The 19,059-nt window shown below is 40.8% G+C and overlaps 1 protein-coding gene across 1 annotated transcript in view; it reads right to left on the bottom strand.

The window, feature by feature from the left end:
• Positions 1 to 9,985: 9,985 nt before the first annotated feature.
• Positions 9,986 to 19,059, bottom strand: part of LOC143265638 (uncharacterized) — a 124,190-nt gene continuing 115,116 nt past the window's right edge. The window contains exon 2 of the mRNA XM_076538863.1: positions 9,986 to 11,586. Within this exon, the coding sequence (XP_076394978.1) occupies positions 10,746 to 11,586 (841 nt within the window). The 3' untranslated portion in view covers positions 9,986 to 10,745. The remainder of the gene's footprint in view (positions 11,587 to 19,059) is intronic.

The raw sequence follows: 19,059 nt of genomic DNA, 5'->3' as shown, positions 1-19,059 counted from the left end.
GTACAAATGCAATTCCCCTTCCAATGAGTCGTTTCTTCGCAGTAAAGAATGAGTGTGTCATCAGGATGAATTGTATCGTTGACGACAGTTCTATATCAGCTATTGCTACGAAAGAATAAAATAAACAAGTATAATATTTTAAACGTGCTCATTTCGCAATAATCGATAGAAAAGTGAATGAAGAGCAAGGTGTAACCGACTGTCATATATGATTTTCAAACTTTGTCGTAGATTGGCGCTCCATCAAGATTGCTCTTTACTTTTTACTATTATTTTTATGGTATCACTTCGTTAACTTATTAGTGTGTTAATTTCATTATTTGTTCGTTATAATTTCCTATTCGTTTAAAAAGAAATAATTATATATCGTAGAAAAGATCAGGAAAATTGTTAAAAAAACATAAAACATAACTAATTTATTATATATTATTTCTGGAATTAATATTTTGTGTTTGCACATGATACATTTGAAAAGAAAATATCATGATACGATTGTTATTAGTTTTGATGCAAACTATTTTTTAATGGTGGGCCCTTTTAGCGGTACCCTCTGGGGTGCCATATGTATGTACGTATAGCCAGGCCTGAACCCAGTCAGCAGCAAGCAGCGCGATATCCCAGCAGCCATGTTGTTATTCAAACGGCTCGGATGTATCGCATTTTCCCATCCCAAACGCCTCTGCGAAAAAGTAATATTTCGACATGATTTCTTTTGCATACTATTGTCGGAAGGTTAATGTAGGTCGCTCTCGGAGCCGATTTTGCAATTTTGTCCAAAACAATTTTATGCACTGAAAACTGACATTTCTTATAGAAGAAAATTTTGCACGACCCATTTTTCCAAAATCGGCACCGAGAGCGACCTAGATTAAACCTCTGAGAGTAGTATGCAGAGTCGTTTGGGATGGGAGAATGCGTGTTTTCTCGTAACATCCTATTTACCGTCCTTGTCTCTCCTAACCAAAAACACAGTTAGTAGACAGAGAACATTCGACGAACTTCACACCGCTCGATCTAGTGAATTTCATTACTCTTAAATGTTTGTTTGAATTTTAATCTGCACTCATTTATCGCTGTCTTTTGTTTCATTTGTTTAAGCTGACTTCCGCCTATTACTTGGTCAGTTGGCCTAGCTGAGTTTGCGGTAGTGCTGTTTCTATCAGGTGATAGTGAGAATATTTGTTATTTATTATTTCCATTTGAGTCGTTCCATTTGGTCTTTGCATTGTTAGTTTTGCTGTTAATAGCCACTGTTAAATCTGTTAAATCTGATTGGATCTAAAGTTAAATATAAATCTAAATCTAAATCTAAACTCAGATCCAGAGTAAAATCTAGTAATTCTTACAGTTCTGAGTGTTCTAACTTTGATTTAAATTTAAATTCAAATTTGATATTAAAGTATGGCAACGGGGAGCGGGTAGCGGTGTTTAGGAGAGATCTGCTACCTGGAGGGTTTTGTTGATTGTTGTTGCTTGTTTGCAGGGTTGATTTAAAGCAGTGCTCGGATTTAGTTGCACTTTTCAGGCCGATTTCGGAGTAGACGCCTACCGTGCCCCTACTCCCGCGCTAGACTGCCCACGTGACGCCGTGTGCCAGGGACGTCGTACGATAGATTTGTCGGGATCCATCCGTGATTAAAAATTTTGCTTGCACTGTTAATAATTATTATTTTTACAGATTATTAAAGTTATTAATACTATGTTTACATCTATAAATATCTTTTATATATATATTTGGACTTTCGGCAGGAAAGTCCAAACGACCCAGAAGATCGAAGGAAAATTAAAATATTTTCGATTTCGACTTTTCTGCTAAGTCACTGCGTTTTTCTTATTTAGAAGAAGAAGATATATATATATATATATATAAAAGATATTTATAGATGTAAACATAGTATTAATAACTTTAATAATCTGTAAAAATAATAATTATTAACAGTGCAAGCCTTAACGAGAATTGATTTTGATTTTGTTTTTTGTTTTTGTTGTTTCTTCTTGTTCTGCCTTGCTTACTATTGTTCCTCTTGCTTTGCTACACTTAGTATTTCCAGTGTCTCCTTTCCTTCTCCTCTTTCTACCCTCTTGTTTCTCTTATTGCTTGTTTGTTTATTTCTTTAGTTTGTTTCTATTTTATTTTCTATCTTCTGAATTTGCAGGTTGCACGCTGGTTGCTTGCTGTTGTTGCTGCTTTGATTGCTGCATTGTATTTATTTCTGCCGCCTTTTGCTGCTCTCCCATTGCCAGTGCAGAGCTGCTCCTGTTGGTTGCTATCACGTGAGTTACCATTTAGAAGCTTTTTACCCTATTTATCTCTGCTCATTCTGACTCGTGTTCTTGTGTTCCTTGCTTCTGTTAGGTTCTGAATTTCTCTGTCAGTGTTGTTGCTGCTTGTATTCCCATCTTTCTCCCTACATTGTTACTGTTCCTTCCTGTCTTCCAGCTTCATTCCATTTACCTTTTTACCTTTTATCTTCTTTGCCCCTCTTTATTTCTCTATTTCTTCCTGACTCTCTGATTTGCTTGCTCTTCCCTATTTATTGACTTGTTGCTTAATTTAGGTTAGGTTACCTTGCTTTGCTGTGAGTTGCTAGCTGTATTCCCCATTCCACTGGGCTTCACGGAGTTGTTGTCTGCTGTCTGCTTTGTAGCTTCATAGCTTTATTCTTCTTCTCCTGGCTGGTGTTGTTTATATCAACTTTTCGCCGCATTTTGGAGCCCCACTTTGCTTCTCCAGTGGTAAGTGTCATAACTGTCATTTCTACTTAACCTAACTTGCAATTTGTCATGCATTGGCAGTGTTTAATAATTAATTTAATTTAATGTTGTTTTTCTTCTTTCAGGTGTTCATCGCTTTCCATTTCCCTTATAGCCATGCCTTGTCCTGTCTCTGTTGTCCAAATTAATCTGAACAATTGTCGTCTCGCACAAGATCTTGTGTGGCAGACCGCGACCGAGCGCTGTGCAGATTTTGTTTGTGTCTGTGATCCATACGAGCTTAGAAGTGAGTGGTATGTAAGTTTGGACTCTAAGTGTGCTGCATGGTATCGCCCTTATTCGTCTTCAGATTTTGGCGTCGTACATTGTTCTAGTCGTGGCGATGGCTTTGTGATCGCAGAAACTCGCAATTTTTGCTTGGCGTCCTGTTATTTCTCCCCTAATTCATCTCCTTCAGTGCTGGAACATGTTCTGTCTGTTTCTTTCTCTTCGCTTCTTCGCTTTTCTAAGCCGGTTATACTCTGCGGTGATTTTAACGCCTGTTCACCCGCTTGGGGTTCCGATTCTATGGATTCTCGCGGTCGTATACTAGAGCTGTTGTTCTCAGAGCTTGGTATTAAGCCGATTTGTAGCGATGGCGGTCCAACTTTCCATCGTGAAGCTTACTCCTCGCGTATAGATTTTGCTGTCTGTTCCCCCTGCTTATTTTCTCATTTGTCTCGCTCTGTCGTTCTCCCAGACTTCACCGGTTCCGATCATTCTTATCTGCTTCATAACTTCTCCGCTTTTTCTTTTAGGTCTCCTTCTCAGAGTTCGGCTTCGTCCTCCTCATCTTCATCCCCAGCTACTGTTTTCTCGTGGTTGCCTCGCTCGGGTCCTCTTGATATTGACGCATGGATTGACATCCTTTCTTCTTCTACTTTCCGCTTACGCGATTTTTCCGACCTGTCTTCCCCCTTCACCTGTGCCGAGATTGATGCGGAGCTGGCCGCTCTTCAGTCTCTGTTTGATTCTTCTCGTCCCTCTCTGTCTTTGTGCCGTAAGAAACGCCGTGACGCTCCTTGGTGGTGCGAGGAATTGGCAAAGCTTCGTCGCGAGGCGCGAAACGCCCGCAATTTATATCGCCAGACCCTTTCTCGCGATTCTGCCCTTGCTGCCGAGATTGCGCTTCCTATATATCTATTGGCCCGTCGTACGTTTAAATCTTTGGTACGTAGCCGCAAGAATGAGTGCTTTCATGAGTTGATAAGCGAAGTTCAAGTTGATGTATGCGGGTGTACAGCCTCCTGTGTCCCTAAACCGCGAGGAGTTTCGCTTGGCGATGCAAGCACTCTTCGTTTGTACCCCTGATACCACTCCTTCTGCTCTTCCCCCGGTACCTTCATCTGTATCATCTCATGTTACAAATAACTTGCTCATTGCTTCTTCCTCATCATCTACTGCCGTTTCATCGAATGTGGTGATTGATCCGGTCCCCGATCTTCCTCCCACGCTTTTCCATAACGTCTACGTTAATCAAGATGGTTCTGATGTTCTTTTCGATCCCTTGACTGTATCATACTCGCTGGCCCGTATTGGTCCAAAGAAGGCGCCTGGCCCGGACGGTATGACAGGCGAGGCTGTACGCGTCGTTGGAAAGACCGTCCTCGCCTGGCTTACCAAGCTCTACAATTCCTGCTATTTTCGCGGTTACTTTCCGCCCGCTTGGAAAAGTGGTCGTTTAGTCTTGATACCTAAAGCCGGCAAACCTTACTCTTCCTTCAGCGAACTTCGTCCCCTTTGCATGCTTCCTCATTTAAGCAAGGGCTTTGAGTATTGTATCCGCGAGCGTCTTCTTGAAGCGGTGCGCGTTTCGGGCGGATTTTCGCCTCGCCAGTTTGGTTTCCTATCGGGTCGCTCGACTTTGCAGGCTATGCGCGTGGTCACTTCCGAATGGGATCGCGCCCGATCTTCTAATTGTCACTGTCTTCTTGTGACTTTGGATGTGAAAAACGCATTTAATACTCTCCGTTGGGAGAATATCCTCCGTGCAGCCCGCTCACGAGGTTTCCCTCCGTCTCTCATACGCGTTCTTTCCAGTTATCTCTCTGATCGCCGCGTCGGCACTTTTCTTCCTGATGGTTCCTGGGTCGAGGTGCCAGTGTTCGCTGGCGTACCTCAGGGTTCCGTTCTTGGTCCATTATTGTGGATCCTTGCTTATGACGGTGTGCTGGACGTTATTCTTCCTGAAGCGCGGTCACCGTCGGTTTTGCTGACGACATGGCCTTGGTGCTCGTCGCTCGCTCTCTTTCTAGATTACGTTCTCTTGCTGAGGAATGCCTCCGCATCTTGGGTGCCTGGTATACTTCCCAGGGTTTGGTATTAGCCACGCATAAGACCGAGGCAATACTCCTTACCGGTCGCCGCGTTCCTCAGGGTTTATCCCTGGTTCACGGGTCCGATTCCATCCGGACCTCTCCTTTTGTCCAATATCTTGGTGTACTCTTTAGCAACAGCCGCCTTTACCGTTTCCACATTGACCGGGTTTGTACCAAGGCTTTGACCGTTGCCAAGCGCTTATCTTTCCTTCTCCCCAATTTGCATGGCTGTGGCTTCACCAGCCGCTTGTTGTATTACCGTGTTGTGGAGTCCATTGTTTTATATGGCGCTCCTGTTTGGTTCGAAGCCGTAAATTTCTCCTATATCCTTAACCGCCTCCATTCAACCCAACGCGTGGGCCTTCTTCGTATATGTCGCGCCTATCGTACTGTGTCAACCGACGTCTTATGTGTCTTATCTGGTTGTACCCCTTGGGAATTTCTAATCCACTTTCGCACTATTTGTTTTGAGCTCGATCCTCTGTCTGACGGTGCAGACGCTCCTCGTTCGATTGATCTTCTGCTGAGACGAGATTGGCAATCTTCATGGAATACTTGTCTCACTGGTAAGTGGACACGTCGACTTATCCCTGACCTCCATTTTTGGATTGAGTCAGGGGGTCCTCGCATTTTGAATTTTCATCTGACTCAAGTCCTGACTGGTCATGGCTGCTTCGTCAGCTATCTTCATCGCATCGGTCGCACTTCTTCTCCTAAGAAGTTTCATACCCTTTTCACTTGTGCTTGCTGGGAGACAGAGCGTTCTACTTTATATGATGTCGTAGGTATTCTCTCTCCTTCAAATTTTGTTTCCGTACTCCTTGGTGACGATGTCCATCGTCGTACTATTTTACGTTTCGTCAGGTACGTCATGCTAGTGAAAGAGCAGGTTGAACGTTCTTTAGATGGTATCTCGTCCCGCTAACGCTTGATTTTCCTTGCTCGCTCGTTCTGTGCCTGTGCATGTTTTGCTTGTGCTGTACGCTGATGATGCAGTGTGTGTGTGTGTGTGTGTGCCTGTGCATGTTTTGCTTGTGCTGTACGCTGATGATGCAGTGCGTGCGTGCGTGCGTGCGTGCGTGCGTGCGTGCGTGCGTGCGTGCGTGCGTGCGTGCGTGCGTGCGTGCGTGCGTGCGTGCGTGGCTTCCTTGCTCTGTGTAATGTTCTTGTTCTGTAGTTTCTCTTGTCCCCTTTTTCTTATTTTCCGCTCCCTTTGCTATTAAAATTTTGCTTTGCCTTTGCTTTTCAACTGCTTTTTTCTAGTTTCCCTTGACTCTGTTTAGTCTCTGCGTTTTTATCACTTATTCCTGTTTTATCTGCTACTTTGTTGTTTCCTTATCCGCTCATCTTTGCCATAACTTGCTACTTCATGCCCCTCAGCTGCGTTCCTGCCATCTCTTCAACCCATGCCGCTTCTCCATTCCTTGTATAAGGTTAGTGTAGTTTGTCATCTTTGTCATCTTTCGTCCTGTTTATTTATTGTTATGCCGTTTGTTTCCGTTTTGGGTCTGTTTCCAGCTTATTACTTGCCGCCGTCTTTCTTTATCTTGTCTGCCCATGCGAGCTAAGTATTTGAATTGTTTGCTATACAGGGTTTGTCCAATAAGTATCCGGATTGATGTCCTAAAATGAAGTGCGTTGAAGATATACGTACATTGAGCTAATAATCTTCAAAGTATGCCTCTCCTGCATCAATACACCGTTACCAGCGGGTTTTCCATTGTTTATACGCTTCCTGGAAGTCGGCAAGCGTAAGACTGTTCAGGCACTCCGTCGAAGCCGCTTGAACCGCCTCAATCGTCCCGAAACGATGTCCTTTAAGGCTTCTTTTAATGCGAGGGAACAGAAAAAAATCAGAGGGTGCCATATCTGGACTGTAGGGTGGTTGGGGTAGTGTTGTGATGTTATGCTTCGTCAGTATCTGTCTCACAATTAACGACGTGTGACTTGGCGCGTTGTCGTGATGGAGCATCCAGGAATTCGCGATCTCCCTTCGTACGCGGCGTACTTTAAGTCTCAAACGTTCGAGCACTTCTGCGTAAAATTGGCCATTCACTGTTTGTCCAGCAGGCACAAACTCCTTGTGGATAACATCTTTTGCGTCAAAGAAGACAATAAGCATCAATTTTATCCTTGACTTGCTCATGCGAGCCTTTTTCGGTCGAGGAGAGCCGCTTGTGTGCCACTCAGCACTTTGCATTTTTGACTCCGGATCGTATTCAGAAATCCATGTTTCGTCACCGGTAATCACTCTGTCTAAAAGATTTGAATCCCTCTCCAAACATTCTAAAAGTTCACGAGAAATCGTCACACGGCGTTCTTTCTGTTCCTCTGTTAAAACCTTCGGAACCAATTTAGCGTACACTTTTCGCATTTGCAAATCCTCGGTTACGATAGAATGAATAGTGGATTTCGTTAAATTTAATTCCTGTGCAATTAAACGAATGCTTAAACGGCGATCGGAATTCAAAATTTCCCGCACTTTGTCGACATTCGTATCGGATCGGGACGACGACGGTCGTCCAACGCGTTGCTCGTCTTCAACGTCTTCACGGCCATCTTTGAAATTTTTGTGCCACTCAAAAACACTCGTTGTGGACATGGAATCATCCTTGTAGGCCTGACGAATCATATTAAATGTCTCCGTAGCAGATTTATTTAGCTTAACGCAAAATTTAATCGCACAACGCTGCTCGATGTTTCGTTGCATTTTGATTCTCGACGCAAACGTTAAATACGCTTCCACTTCAAGCACGATATAAACGAAACAAATGGTGGAAAACAAATGAACCTAGATTTTTATTATACATAACAACTTTCCGCATCGATCTAGCTAATAGAGATTGCTCCCTGACCTACCAAACTAGCAGAAAAAAATCAGTCCGGATACTTATTGGACAAACCCTGTATGACCTTAAGCTTAGCATTTGCTCTGCCTTCTGTCTAATTTCTGTTTTCTTTGTTCCAGCTGTGTTTCCAGGATGTCGCCGCATCGTCCTCTCTGTATTTTGTAGCTCTGTCTCGCTATCTCAGTCTTCATCGCTTTTCCCGCCGCTTTGCAGTCTCCGATTTCCTTTTCTCTGCTGCCTCCGCTTGCAGTTCCCGATTCATTTTCGTTGGCCAATTTATCACTCCATCCGTTTTTGCCTGAAGAAGCTAAGTATTCTTGTTGTCTGCTGAATGTCCGTTGCTATAATATAATATAGTATAGTGTATAACCTATGTAACATGCTTATATTGTCTATGTTGGTTGGTGTTAAAGGTGCTAATGATATCTTTAATTTCAGTTTCCTCCCCTTCCGGTATCTCGCTGCGCTCTGTCTGTGCCGAGGATTTGTGGGTCCTAGGCCTTCATTCAGGAAGCAATCGCATACTCACCATCATACTGTGCAGGCCACATCCACTGACCGCCTGCTTGCATTCGTCGCTCCAGCCTGCGTGATTTTAGTCCGCTGTCTGCTCCTCGCCACCTGTTCGGGGTGACTATCGACTCATGCTTCATGCCCCCTCCACTCCCATACATGCTCACATGCACATCAAGTCTTTCTATGCGTTTGACATTTCCAAGCGTTAAATTCGCAGTGTACCTTCCCGCGTCGAGGTAAACCGTGCTCGGCAGTGTTGCCCGACCTTTCGCTTCTTAATTGCTCGTTCACTCATTTGTTACTTGTCGAGCTGGTTGTCCCTGTCATTAGTCCGATTGAACCGATATAGGTTGACTTAATTTGATTTAATTTAATTTAATTTAATTTTAATGCGAGTCAAATGTACATGTGCGTTATTGCGCGTTGCGCGCTAATCTATGATTTACTAATAAATGTGTGTGACTATTTAATTTGTGTTTTGACTCGCTTCAACCGCGTGGCTTATGTATCCCTTAGTTATTTAGGTTATTTAGGTTGATAAGTTTAAGTTTTAAAATTTTAAATTTTACAGAGTTAGATTTTAAGTTTTAGGTTTTAGGTTTAAGATTTGAGATTTGGTTTTATTTTTAAGGTTTGTTGTGCTTCAGTTTTATCTGTTTAATTTGTTTGATTGTAATCTACTGGTCGTTTGATTTAAGTTTTAAGTTAAATTAGGTTTTAGTTTGTACTAACCCTTCCATTTCGAGCTCCGCTCGTAAGTGGCGTGCGCATCATGTCCTGTAGATACGATCGCCGCTTATGGGCGGCGCGCGCGATATGGCTTGTGCGTAAGCGCTCCTGTTCCGTTACATTATTTCGACGGACTGGACAGCCGGAAGGAAGGAATTAGGTTTAGAGTTCATTCAGGTTTTTTAGGTTTAGTTTAGTTGGGTTTGTCTAAGTTTAGGTTAAGTTTAGGTTGATTTGAGTTTATTTAGTATATCAAGTAACTATTATAAGTGTGTATGTATTTCTCCTTGTTTGGCTACTTTAGTTAGATTTAAGATTTAAGATTTTAAGGTTTAGATTGCGTTTAAGTTGAATTATACTGCAGTAGGCTATGTTTAAGTTAAGCTAAGCTAATTTATGTTATGCTGACACAAGTAACTTTACTCGCGTTAATCTGCGTTGACCTTGTATAAGATTGTTAATATACTACTGATTATTTAGATTGTCTAATTTGTTTGTTAGTCCTGTTATAAGGCTGTGATCTTGTTAATGTGCTGCTATTTTATGTTTGTTATGTTGGTGCTAGGCGGGTGATGTTTCAGGTTTTCGGGATTTGGATTAGGTCTGGGTTGTTTCGCTGCTTTCTCTAGTTCCTTGTTTGATTTGATTTAGTTGATTTAGTTGGTTGATTTGTTGCTTGTTTAATACTTATATTAGACTAGGGATGGGTATGTACCGCGATCTTATTTAACTTGTTTCTAACCACTCCTTGACAACTCTTCTTATTTGCTCTTGCTAACGTTGTGTTGCGGTTTCATCTTGCGTGCTACTTGTCGCTAATTCTATGCTACATATATATTTATATTATTTCAATTATGTTACAGTCGCCTTTTGGGTATTAATTTACATTTACAGCTGCCTGCTTGCCTATCGTTACTACTTTTAATTCTGAACTCAGTTAGCTTTATTAATTTAATTTATTCAATTAATTCTAAGTTTCCTTATGTTCCTAAGTATAGTATTAAGTTTAGTTACATTTAGTTTAGCTACATTAATCTTAATTATTAATAATTAATTTAGCTCTTAATTATTAAATTAACTTTATCTCCCTCTTCACCACGGGTCCCTATTGGTGCCCGGTCTGGGTTGTTTCTCTTTCTTTTCTTCACTTTCCTCCCTATTCGGCTTATTTATCTCGTCCTCCCGCTCTCCTTTCTCCTTGTCTCCCCTGTTTCCCTCCTGCCTTCTCCTTGGGAAAAAGGGCCGTAGTTCCTGCCATTTCGTCCTGAGCCCTTTTTCCTGTGTGAGACATTTTGCTGCTGCCCTAGTGCAATCCAGAAAAGCGGTCCGGTGGCACGTTCCCTGTCTGCCCCTGATGTGTCTAAAATTGATCTCCCCCTTTTCAACCAGATCGCCCAAGCAACTATTCTTGAGAGCACTATTTATTTCCCCCGCGCACTCCCAGCTCATGTTACCTCCTTTGCCCTTCTGAATAATAATTATTATGTCTCCCTTCCTCGTTTCCCTGATTTCCCTAAAGTTTTCGGCGAACTTGTCTACTCTTGGCTTAAGCCATTTAATGGCGCTCCAGTAGTCTGTTTCACCCTTCGGTGATCAGAATAACTTCCTCACCTTTGCTCGCCTCACCTCTCTTAATCTCTCCTTCACTTCTCGCTTCTCCCAGCCCTTTAATCTTCTTTTTCCCGTGTTTGTTCTGCCTGTCATTTTCATTTTCCCCCTCCTCCTTCTTCCCCTTTTCCCGGTTACCTTTCTGATCTTTGTCGTTTTCCCTGCCTCTTCTATCTTCCGCTCTCATCTTCCTCACTAACCTAATCAATTCATTATCCTCTTCCTGTTCCGTCCCCCGTGCAGTCGCTTTAGCCGAGTACTTTTCAGCCTCCTTATTTTGTTTGTCCCTGGTTTCTTCTCTCCTCAGTCGTATCAATTTGATGACTGGCTGTAGGTCAATGTCGTCCCCTGTTTTGTCGCTGTTTGCGCGGATTGGCCTGTCCTCCGTCACCAACGGTAACTTCCTCTTGGCCCGTTTTCTACATCCATCTCGCTCGGTGTCTTCCGGGTCGCTTGCCGCCTTCTCTTCTCCCTTGCCTCCTGGCCACGGCGTCGAACTAGTGACTGGTAATGGCCACCTTTGTTTTCCTTCTTCGCTCCACTCGAAGTCCTCCTCCAGTTCGCATATGGAGGTCTCCGCTTCCTCCACTGCATCTACTGCCTCCAGTAGCGCTCTTTCCTCCTTCTCTTCCCTGCTGACTTCGTCCTTCCTTCCTTTCTTGCTTCGTCTAGCGAGGTCTTCCGTCCGTTCCGTTTCCCTTTTTCTGCTCTTGCCGCCGCCGCTCTTCGCCTTTTTGGTTTCCGCGCTCCCTGACTCTTCCTCCGCTCGCTCCTCTTCTCTGTCTTTCCTCACACATCTGCTGCTGTACAATCTGTAATAAATTATTGGTAGATTATTAATTATTGGAAATTAGTATTAATTATTGGTAAATGATAAAACCCACTCTTAGCCAATGACATTTCTTTCATAACATTAAACATCAACATTTTTTATTTTATTATTATTTCAAAAAAACAACAGATTTTTATTCCGTTATTATTTTGAAAGAAGTGTCATCGCACGATGGAAACCACGAGAAGGTGGTGGGTTTCTTCCATCGGGATGGGATAAGGATGGGATCAGGATGGGATAGAATGGATAGAATCGGATAGAATAATTGCAGATAGGATAATGATGCTTTATAGGAAAGGAAAGGGTTGAGAGTGCTTTTAGTTATTTGCAGACCGGTGTCGAAATATACGTGTGATCGCATGATCTACGAGTACAATTGCAGAATGCAATTGGGAACCACCGACAAAAGTCGATGGAACTGCACTTTACAGTACAGTGCGACGCCGGCTGTTACAACCTCTGCATCAGATTCAGAATAAGATCTCTTTCGCTTTTTCAAGCGCTCTCTTTCCTCCATTATAAATGAGGGTTCCCTAATGGGCATTAGGATGGCTCTTATTTTTCGACTTCCAATTTTTTTTGGTCTCACCCCCTAAAATTTTGACACTTGATGAAAAAATGATAATGTCAAAGTTTCAGCATGATTGGATAACAGGAACCCGTTCCGCAATCGAGTTAAAATTTTGAAAATTTGCACGATTTCAGGTTAGCGTCGAATATGTTAGTGGCCTTTTATTTTAAAAGTATCAGTGAATATTTTATAATGAAAATATAATTTTTTATATATATAATTTTAGTGTTGGTGTATGATTTTCAAAAATATACTAAAAATTACTGAATGTTACCGCAAATGTTAGTATGAATCTCATTCTGTAGTTGCTGAAGCGGTCATCTCGAATACGAAAACTAATCTCCTATTCAGTCAGCCATTACAGATGTTATGTAAAATGAAACGAATATTTCGGTATTAAAAAAATGTATAGTAGGTGTTCTGCATGATAGATATACAAAAAAATTCCCGGCAGTGGTGAATATTACCGAGTTTTACCTGATCCCTTGATCAGGTAAAAAGTACCGCTTTTTAAAAAATTTCAAAAAGCGTGGCTTAAGATTAATTTATCAAATTTTAAAGCAGGTATACAAGATTCTTATGTTTATGGAAAGCTCCAGGAAGTAGAAGAAAAAATAAATTTTTGCTTGTACCATTTACGACAAAAGCAGCCGAGAGATAATCACAAAGAACTTTTGGAGTTGATAATTTTTCTTGGTGGATCTCTTCCACGAGGAAATACTTTTCATGTTCCTGGAGCGTTTCATAATGCTAGGTGGATGGCTAAAGCAATTTACGTACTAAAAATTTATTTATTCCGACAAGAATTTTTATTGGATAGTAACGAAATCATAGGGATAAGTGATATATGTATTCTTTTAGCAAATTTATACATTTATGCCTGGATTAATGCACCAATTTCCGTAAAAGCGCCATTACAAGATCTAAAATTTCTACAAAATCTATACTTGTATTCTACAAATGATAATAATATTGCTAGAATACGAATACGCAAATTTTCTAACCATTTATGGTATTTTATATCTGAGAACGTGGCATTATTCTTTTTCGATGAAATAATACCATTGAACACAAAAAGGAAAATGATTAAGTCTCTAAAAAATGATAATACGGAATATTCAGTAAAGAAACTTGTAATACTTCCGGAAAGCGTACAAAATTATGTAAATATGAATAGCTTCATTTCTACTGAACCCAAAAAATGGCTTAACAGGTACAATATACCTACAGATTTCTTAGAAAAAGGCTCTTCCTTATGGAAAACTGATATTTCATATCAAAAAGGTTTGAAAATTGCAAGAAATTTAAAAGTAGTAAACGATACCGCTGTACGTGGTGTTAAACTTATATCTGACTTTAATAATCTGTTGGCCAAAAATGAAGAAGAAAAACAATACATTTTACAAGTAATTGAGAATTAGAAAAACTTTTATCCTAACGTAAGCAAATCTACATTAACGTAAGCAATTCAACACAGAATATATATTAAAGGCTACGTACAATTTAATAATGAGCTAATTTATAAGACATAACTGAAATTCCATTAAAGAATATTTTGCTTATAAGTATTTAAAAAAAATTCGTTTTATAAGTGCTAATATAATCGAGATTACTGGAAAATTGATCAACTTTGGTACAAATTATATACAGCTCCCAACCGTCACATTCTCTGGTAACTTAAAAGCTACGTTACATTCGTGTGTAAATGTATTGTATGTAAATATATAAATATGTATGTGTTGTAATTGTATGTAAATGCTAGTATTACACGTGTAAAAAATTATAATTTCATTATAAAATATTCACTGATACTTTTACAATAAAAGGTCACTAACATATTCGACGATAACCTGAAATTGTATAAGTTTCAAAACTTCAACTCGATTGCGGCACAGGTTCCTGTTATCCAATCATGCTGAAACTTTGACATTATCATTTTTTCATCAAGTGTCAAAATTTTGGGGGGTGAGACGATGAAAAATTCGAAAAAAAAAATCGAGCTCTATAGCTAAGGGCCACCCTAATGGGCGTACCCCTGTTATACCGCCTGTCTATGTACTCCGGTAACATGCATTGTATGTAAAATTTAATTAATTTTGGCTCCACTTCGTTTTGCCAAAATACGTCGTCTCTTTGGACGACAGTGTATTTTATCCCTTTCGGGGTCCAAATACAAAATATGCAATATTTTCTATCTGTTATGTGCAGTTGTCCTTGCACTTGATAGAAGTATGCATGTGTTCTGCTTAGCGCAGAACCTGTTTCATCTGTAAATATCCGTCGGATAGACGGAATCGACTTGGTTGCCTCTTCCGGCAACAAGTTCTCAGCAGTTTTTAGGCATTTGATTTCAACGATGCCCTCTTCATCAATAACACCATTCGGTGATGCTCCCAAGAATGGATGGGAAGTCTTTCGTGAATCTAGCTTATAAAATAAACTTTGTTAATTGTCTATTTGAACTTTTCTTGCACCCCAAAAACCAATCCCACGTTATCTAGCTCAGCGCTGAGCGTTCCGGCAATTCGACGACTCAACATCTCAGTCGAAACAAACCTCTTTCCCCGAAATTCAATCTTTTTCCACCAATATATTTGGCGACGATTCCGTTGAAGCTTTCTACGCTATTATTGTTGCAGCTGTATAATAAGCTCTCTGCATGAGCTACTAATGGTTTAAGTATATCGTTAATTTGCTGATATATTCCCATATTCTTTAATTGTGGGACGATATTTCTTTCGTTCTCTTTGTTTTCCCCGTCGCAGAAATATTTTATTTTACTGCACTCCGCATGTTCGCCGAAGACATGGCTTGGCATGTTATATATATCGCCGTACAAATTTTTTATTTTTTCGGCGGTCGATACATTTTCTTTACCTCTATATTGCGCGGCTTTTATATCGCCGTCCGTATCCGCCGAATGCTACTTTCAACAGTTTTCCTCATACTTCCTGCTGTTGTTTTTTTTGCAGTTTCTCTCATTTTTCTGCAGAAATTCCGTAATAAATGATTCGTGCATTCAATTTTCTTCACACGAATTTCTGTTTTGTACGGATCTGCGTTGATAATTTTTTTATATACGCTGCTGTCTCCGTCAGCGATTAGCGTGGAATAAATCAATCCCCGCTTTTCCACACTGGTTTTGAAGTCTTCCACTATGGCATCGCCTTCCATAGCGGTGGACGCTTGATTCCTTGTCCAGTTTTTGAAACATGTGTATTTTCGGTGCTGTTCCTTCCTTCTTGCAGCAAAATCACAAATTTTGCATGTTTTGTTCCGCACTCTGATGAATAAAATGTTTCTGGTGCGATATCCAATTATTGCGCCAACTCCCAACGCAGAGTTATATGTTCCGGTGCGGTATGATCTTTTCATCCAACTCCCGTCGTTGCCGTCGGGAATGTGCGGGATTCCAGAACCTGGAAGAATATCTCCTCTTTCAATAGCTAATTGTTTTTCTTCTTCAGCCGCTGCTATCATTTCTTTTTCTACAGCGGCAATCAAAGAATTCACGATTTCATCGTGATGCTTTACATATTGCCTCTTCGACATATATTGTATGTTCATTGCAGCAAGAAATTCTTCCAATTGGGCGTAGCTGCCACCAGTACACATCGTACCAGCCACGGCACTTTGATTTATATTCATTTCTTCAACTTCATCAGGTTGACTGTGGATTTCACCTTTGTAATGGCACAAGGTGCACACTACGTTCAGGGTTGTCCTCAGGTCCGACCGTTTCATGTCGGTTATTTCCAGGTATTTTATTCCACAGTCTTCCCTGTTCTCGGCATGGTTGCTCATTTTTTTCAATTCTTGAAACATGTGCTGCATATTCACAATGCTCGAGCCATTGTAGATAGATGACATTTCTTCTGACTCGGTTGTTCTTATTTTTTCTATTATTAAATGATCTTCCAAGTCCGAATTACCCGCGGATATAGTATTTTCTGCAATTTCTTCCGATGGACAATAAATTCCATCGGATGTTGACGGCTGATTTATAAATTGCACGGCAATATCTTTCTTCTTTGTAGTTACGCCGTTAACAGTTTCCGATTTCTTGTTCTGAGAGGCTAATAAGGACTCTCTTCTTTTGCGCCACGACCTTTTTTGTGAATATCTTCTTTTCGAAGGAGGCAATTTTTTCTTATTTTCTCTTCTTGGTTCAACATTTTCCATATTTTCCTCACCTTTGGCGATGCACAAATATCTTAGGGTGTTCATTTCACGCACTTTTGTTACAATTTTATCATTGTCAATTTTTTTGCGCACAATTTCACACACACACTTGTACACACTTACAGTGCAAAACGCAATACACTTTGAAAAAAAAATTAGTAAAAAAACAGTTAAATAAAAGTTAATACAAACAAAAATAACAAAAAATATTAAAATTCGCGACCGTTTTATTTTATGCGTACTGTCTATGTCGTTCAACTGAAATATCGCGAACTATATTGGGATACATATACATATATTTCTTCCGGGCGGAAGACGGTTGGTGAGAAGGCATTTGTTTCTTTTTCGATATTTGAATATGTGTGTGGATGTTCGGGACTCGCGATCAGTCACGATCATCGATGGCTCGTCATTACAAGCCGAACAATAGACGGGGAAACATCAAACGCAGTATGTATAACATTATGAATATTAACGTAGTACATAATACAATAAAATAATATTATATGTTCCGTAATGTCCGCACATAGCTGAGAGTCTTCGTGGAAACATTAAATATCGCGCTAACGGCCATATCGAGAAGAATTCGCGAATCACAAATCTCATCGCGAACGAGGCAACGCGCATTACCGATCCTTTTCATGCGTAATTGTAGTTACTATTCGCGGTCCTTGTTCTCCTGCGTACCTGCGCTCTATATCGATTAGGATCTGTCGCGCATCCCCGTTTTCGCTGATCGATGTCGATAGATCGCCCCGTCTTTCTTGTTGTTCCGGCTCTTGGAGAAGTCACACGCACCCGAGTTATTTTCCAATTCGAATTCCGCGAAATTGTGATAACCCGCCGAGCTATTACCATTATTTAGAGACACCGAATATCGATAAAATTAACGGAACGTCGTGCCCGCGATATTTTCCGTGTTGTGCCGTTAATTCGCGTAAATCACTGTTGCCGTCGCCATAACACGTGGCGAGACTCTCAGCCTTTATTTCGACCGGTATCTCGTGCTTCCGCGGTCGGACCTTGATCACTGCGAGATTTCGTTAATATCGTCGCGTCATGATTTCCGTCGTGTTCGGAGCTAACGCAGAGTTCCGCCCAAGATTTCCGACGCGTTCGCGCGCAGCGACTCGATCAAAGGTAAGATCTCCGTGCGTTCCATCGAACTTTTCGTTTACCGGTCGATGTGTGACCTTTCGTACTCTCAGTTCAAAATTTAAACTGTGAAACCATAAATAAAGTGACTGTGACTGTTTTCCGTGTAAAAAGTGTTAACAGTTAATTCCCGTCCTCCATTCCCGATTCAAAAACCCCACATTGATTAAAAATCCAGCCCATTACCCAACAATTATATAATATTATTATTTTAATATTATTTAACAATAGCATATATAATATTAACAGTAATAATGAAATAATATTAACATTACAATAATAAATTATTATATTACGGTAAAACAATAAATAAATCATTTTATTTACAGATGAAAGTTGTCGAACCAGCGGTTGAGGAAAAAAAAAAATGCCGACGAATAGGTAGACAATAAAAAAGGCGCTGAGCCAAAAACTAATCAGAAAGAGGAGGCGCGGCCTATGGGCAGTGTAAGAGTATTTGACATTTATTTATTACTGTTTATTTATTTACGTAAATTAGATGTTCGTGGAATATTACTATCACCAACATATCGAATTCTGCCTGGAAGTGTGTATCCATGTTGATTACTCAACGATTTCGTGAAGAAACGAAATAGTGGACACGCAGCTGGCAAAGGATGGAAAAACTGACGCGTATGCCGGCATAGACCCGCACCTATAGGCAGAATTCAATGCGCTCGTAACAATAGATTTTTCTGCAATTATTTCCAAAACGTATAATTATTTAAATTAAAAGGTTTCGATACCACATGTCAGTGATATGATTAAAATAAAAATTATTATTTAATTATTATTTTACTGTTTCAGATTAAAAAATTACTGAAACGCCTCATTTATGGCGGAGGCGGGCGCGGACGCCGGGGAGGCGGACAGAGAGGCGGACGGGGTGGCGGCCGAGGAGGCAGCCGGGGAGGCGGCCGAGGAGGCGACCGGGGAGGCGGCCGGGGAGGTCGCCGTAAACCAAAATGTTTACAATTTATACAAAACTGTACCTAGAAATATTAAAAATAAATATATTTATTGTATAAAATGTATTTTATTTAACTCTCTCTCTCTCTCTCTCTCTCTCTCTCTCTCTCTCTCTCTCTCTCTCTCTCTCTCTCTCTCTCTCTCTCTCTCTCTCTCTCTCTCTCTCTCTCTCTCCTCTCTCTCTCTCTCTCTCTCTCTCTCTCTCTCTCTCTCTCTCTCTCTCTCTCTCTCTCTCTCTCTCTCTCTCTCTCTCTCTCTCTCTCTCTCTCTCTCTCTCAATTCATTTGACTGGTCGTGGTAAGAATTGTTTACTAAATTAAAATTGAATAAACGTACATACAGCAATTTTTTTATTCTTCGTACCATGTTTTACATTTTTAGCAATACGTAAAAGAGTTTGCCATTGAATTATGTGACATGCGCGATGCCATGCGCAATGGCATACCCAGTCTAGCAAGTGTTACGTACGCCAATGATTTTTTTTACTCCTCGAAGATGAATATTCAGGAATAGCCTAAGATCACCGCGAAGCGAGAGTCTAGTCTTGCCTAGGTTTTCCAGTTACCAGGGTTTCCT

This window comes from Megachile rotundata, chromosome 2 (genome assembly GCF_050947335.1).
Source record: "Megachile rotundata isolate GNS110a chromosome 2, iyMegRotu1, whole genome shotgun sequence".
Taxonomy (NCBI): Eukaryota; Metazoa; Arthropoda; class Insecta; order Hymenoptera; family Megachilidae; genus Megachile; species Megachile rotundata.
This window is presented reverse-complemented; position numbering and strand designations above follow the sequence as displayed.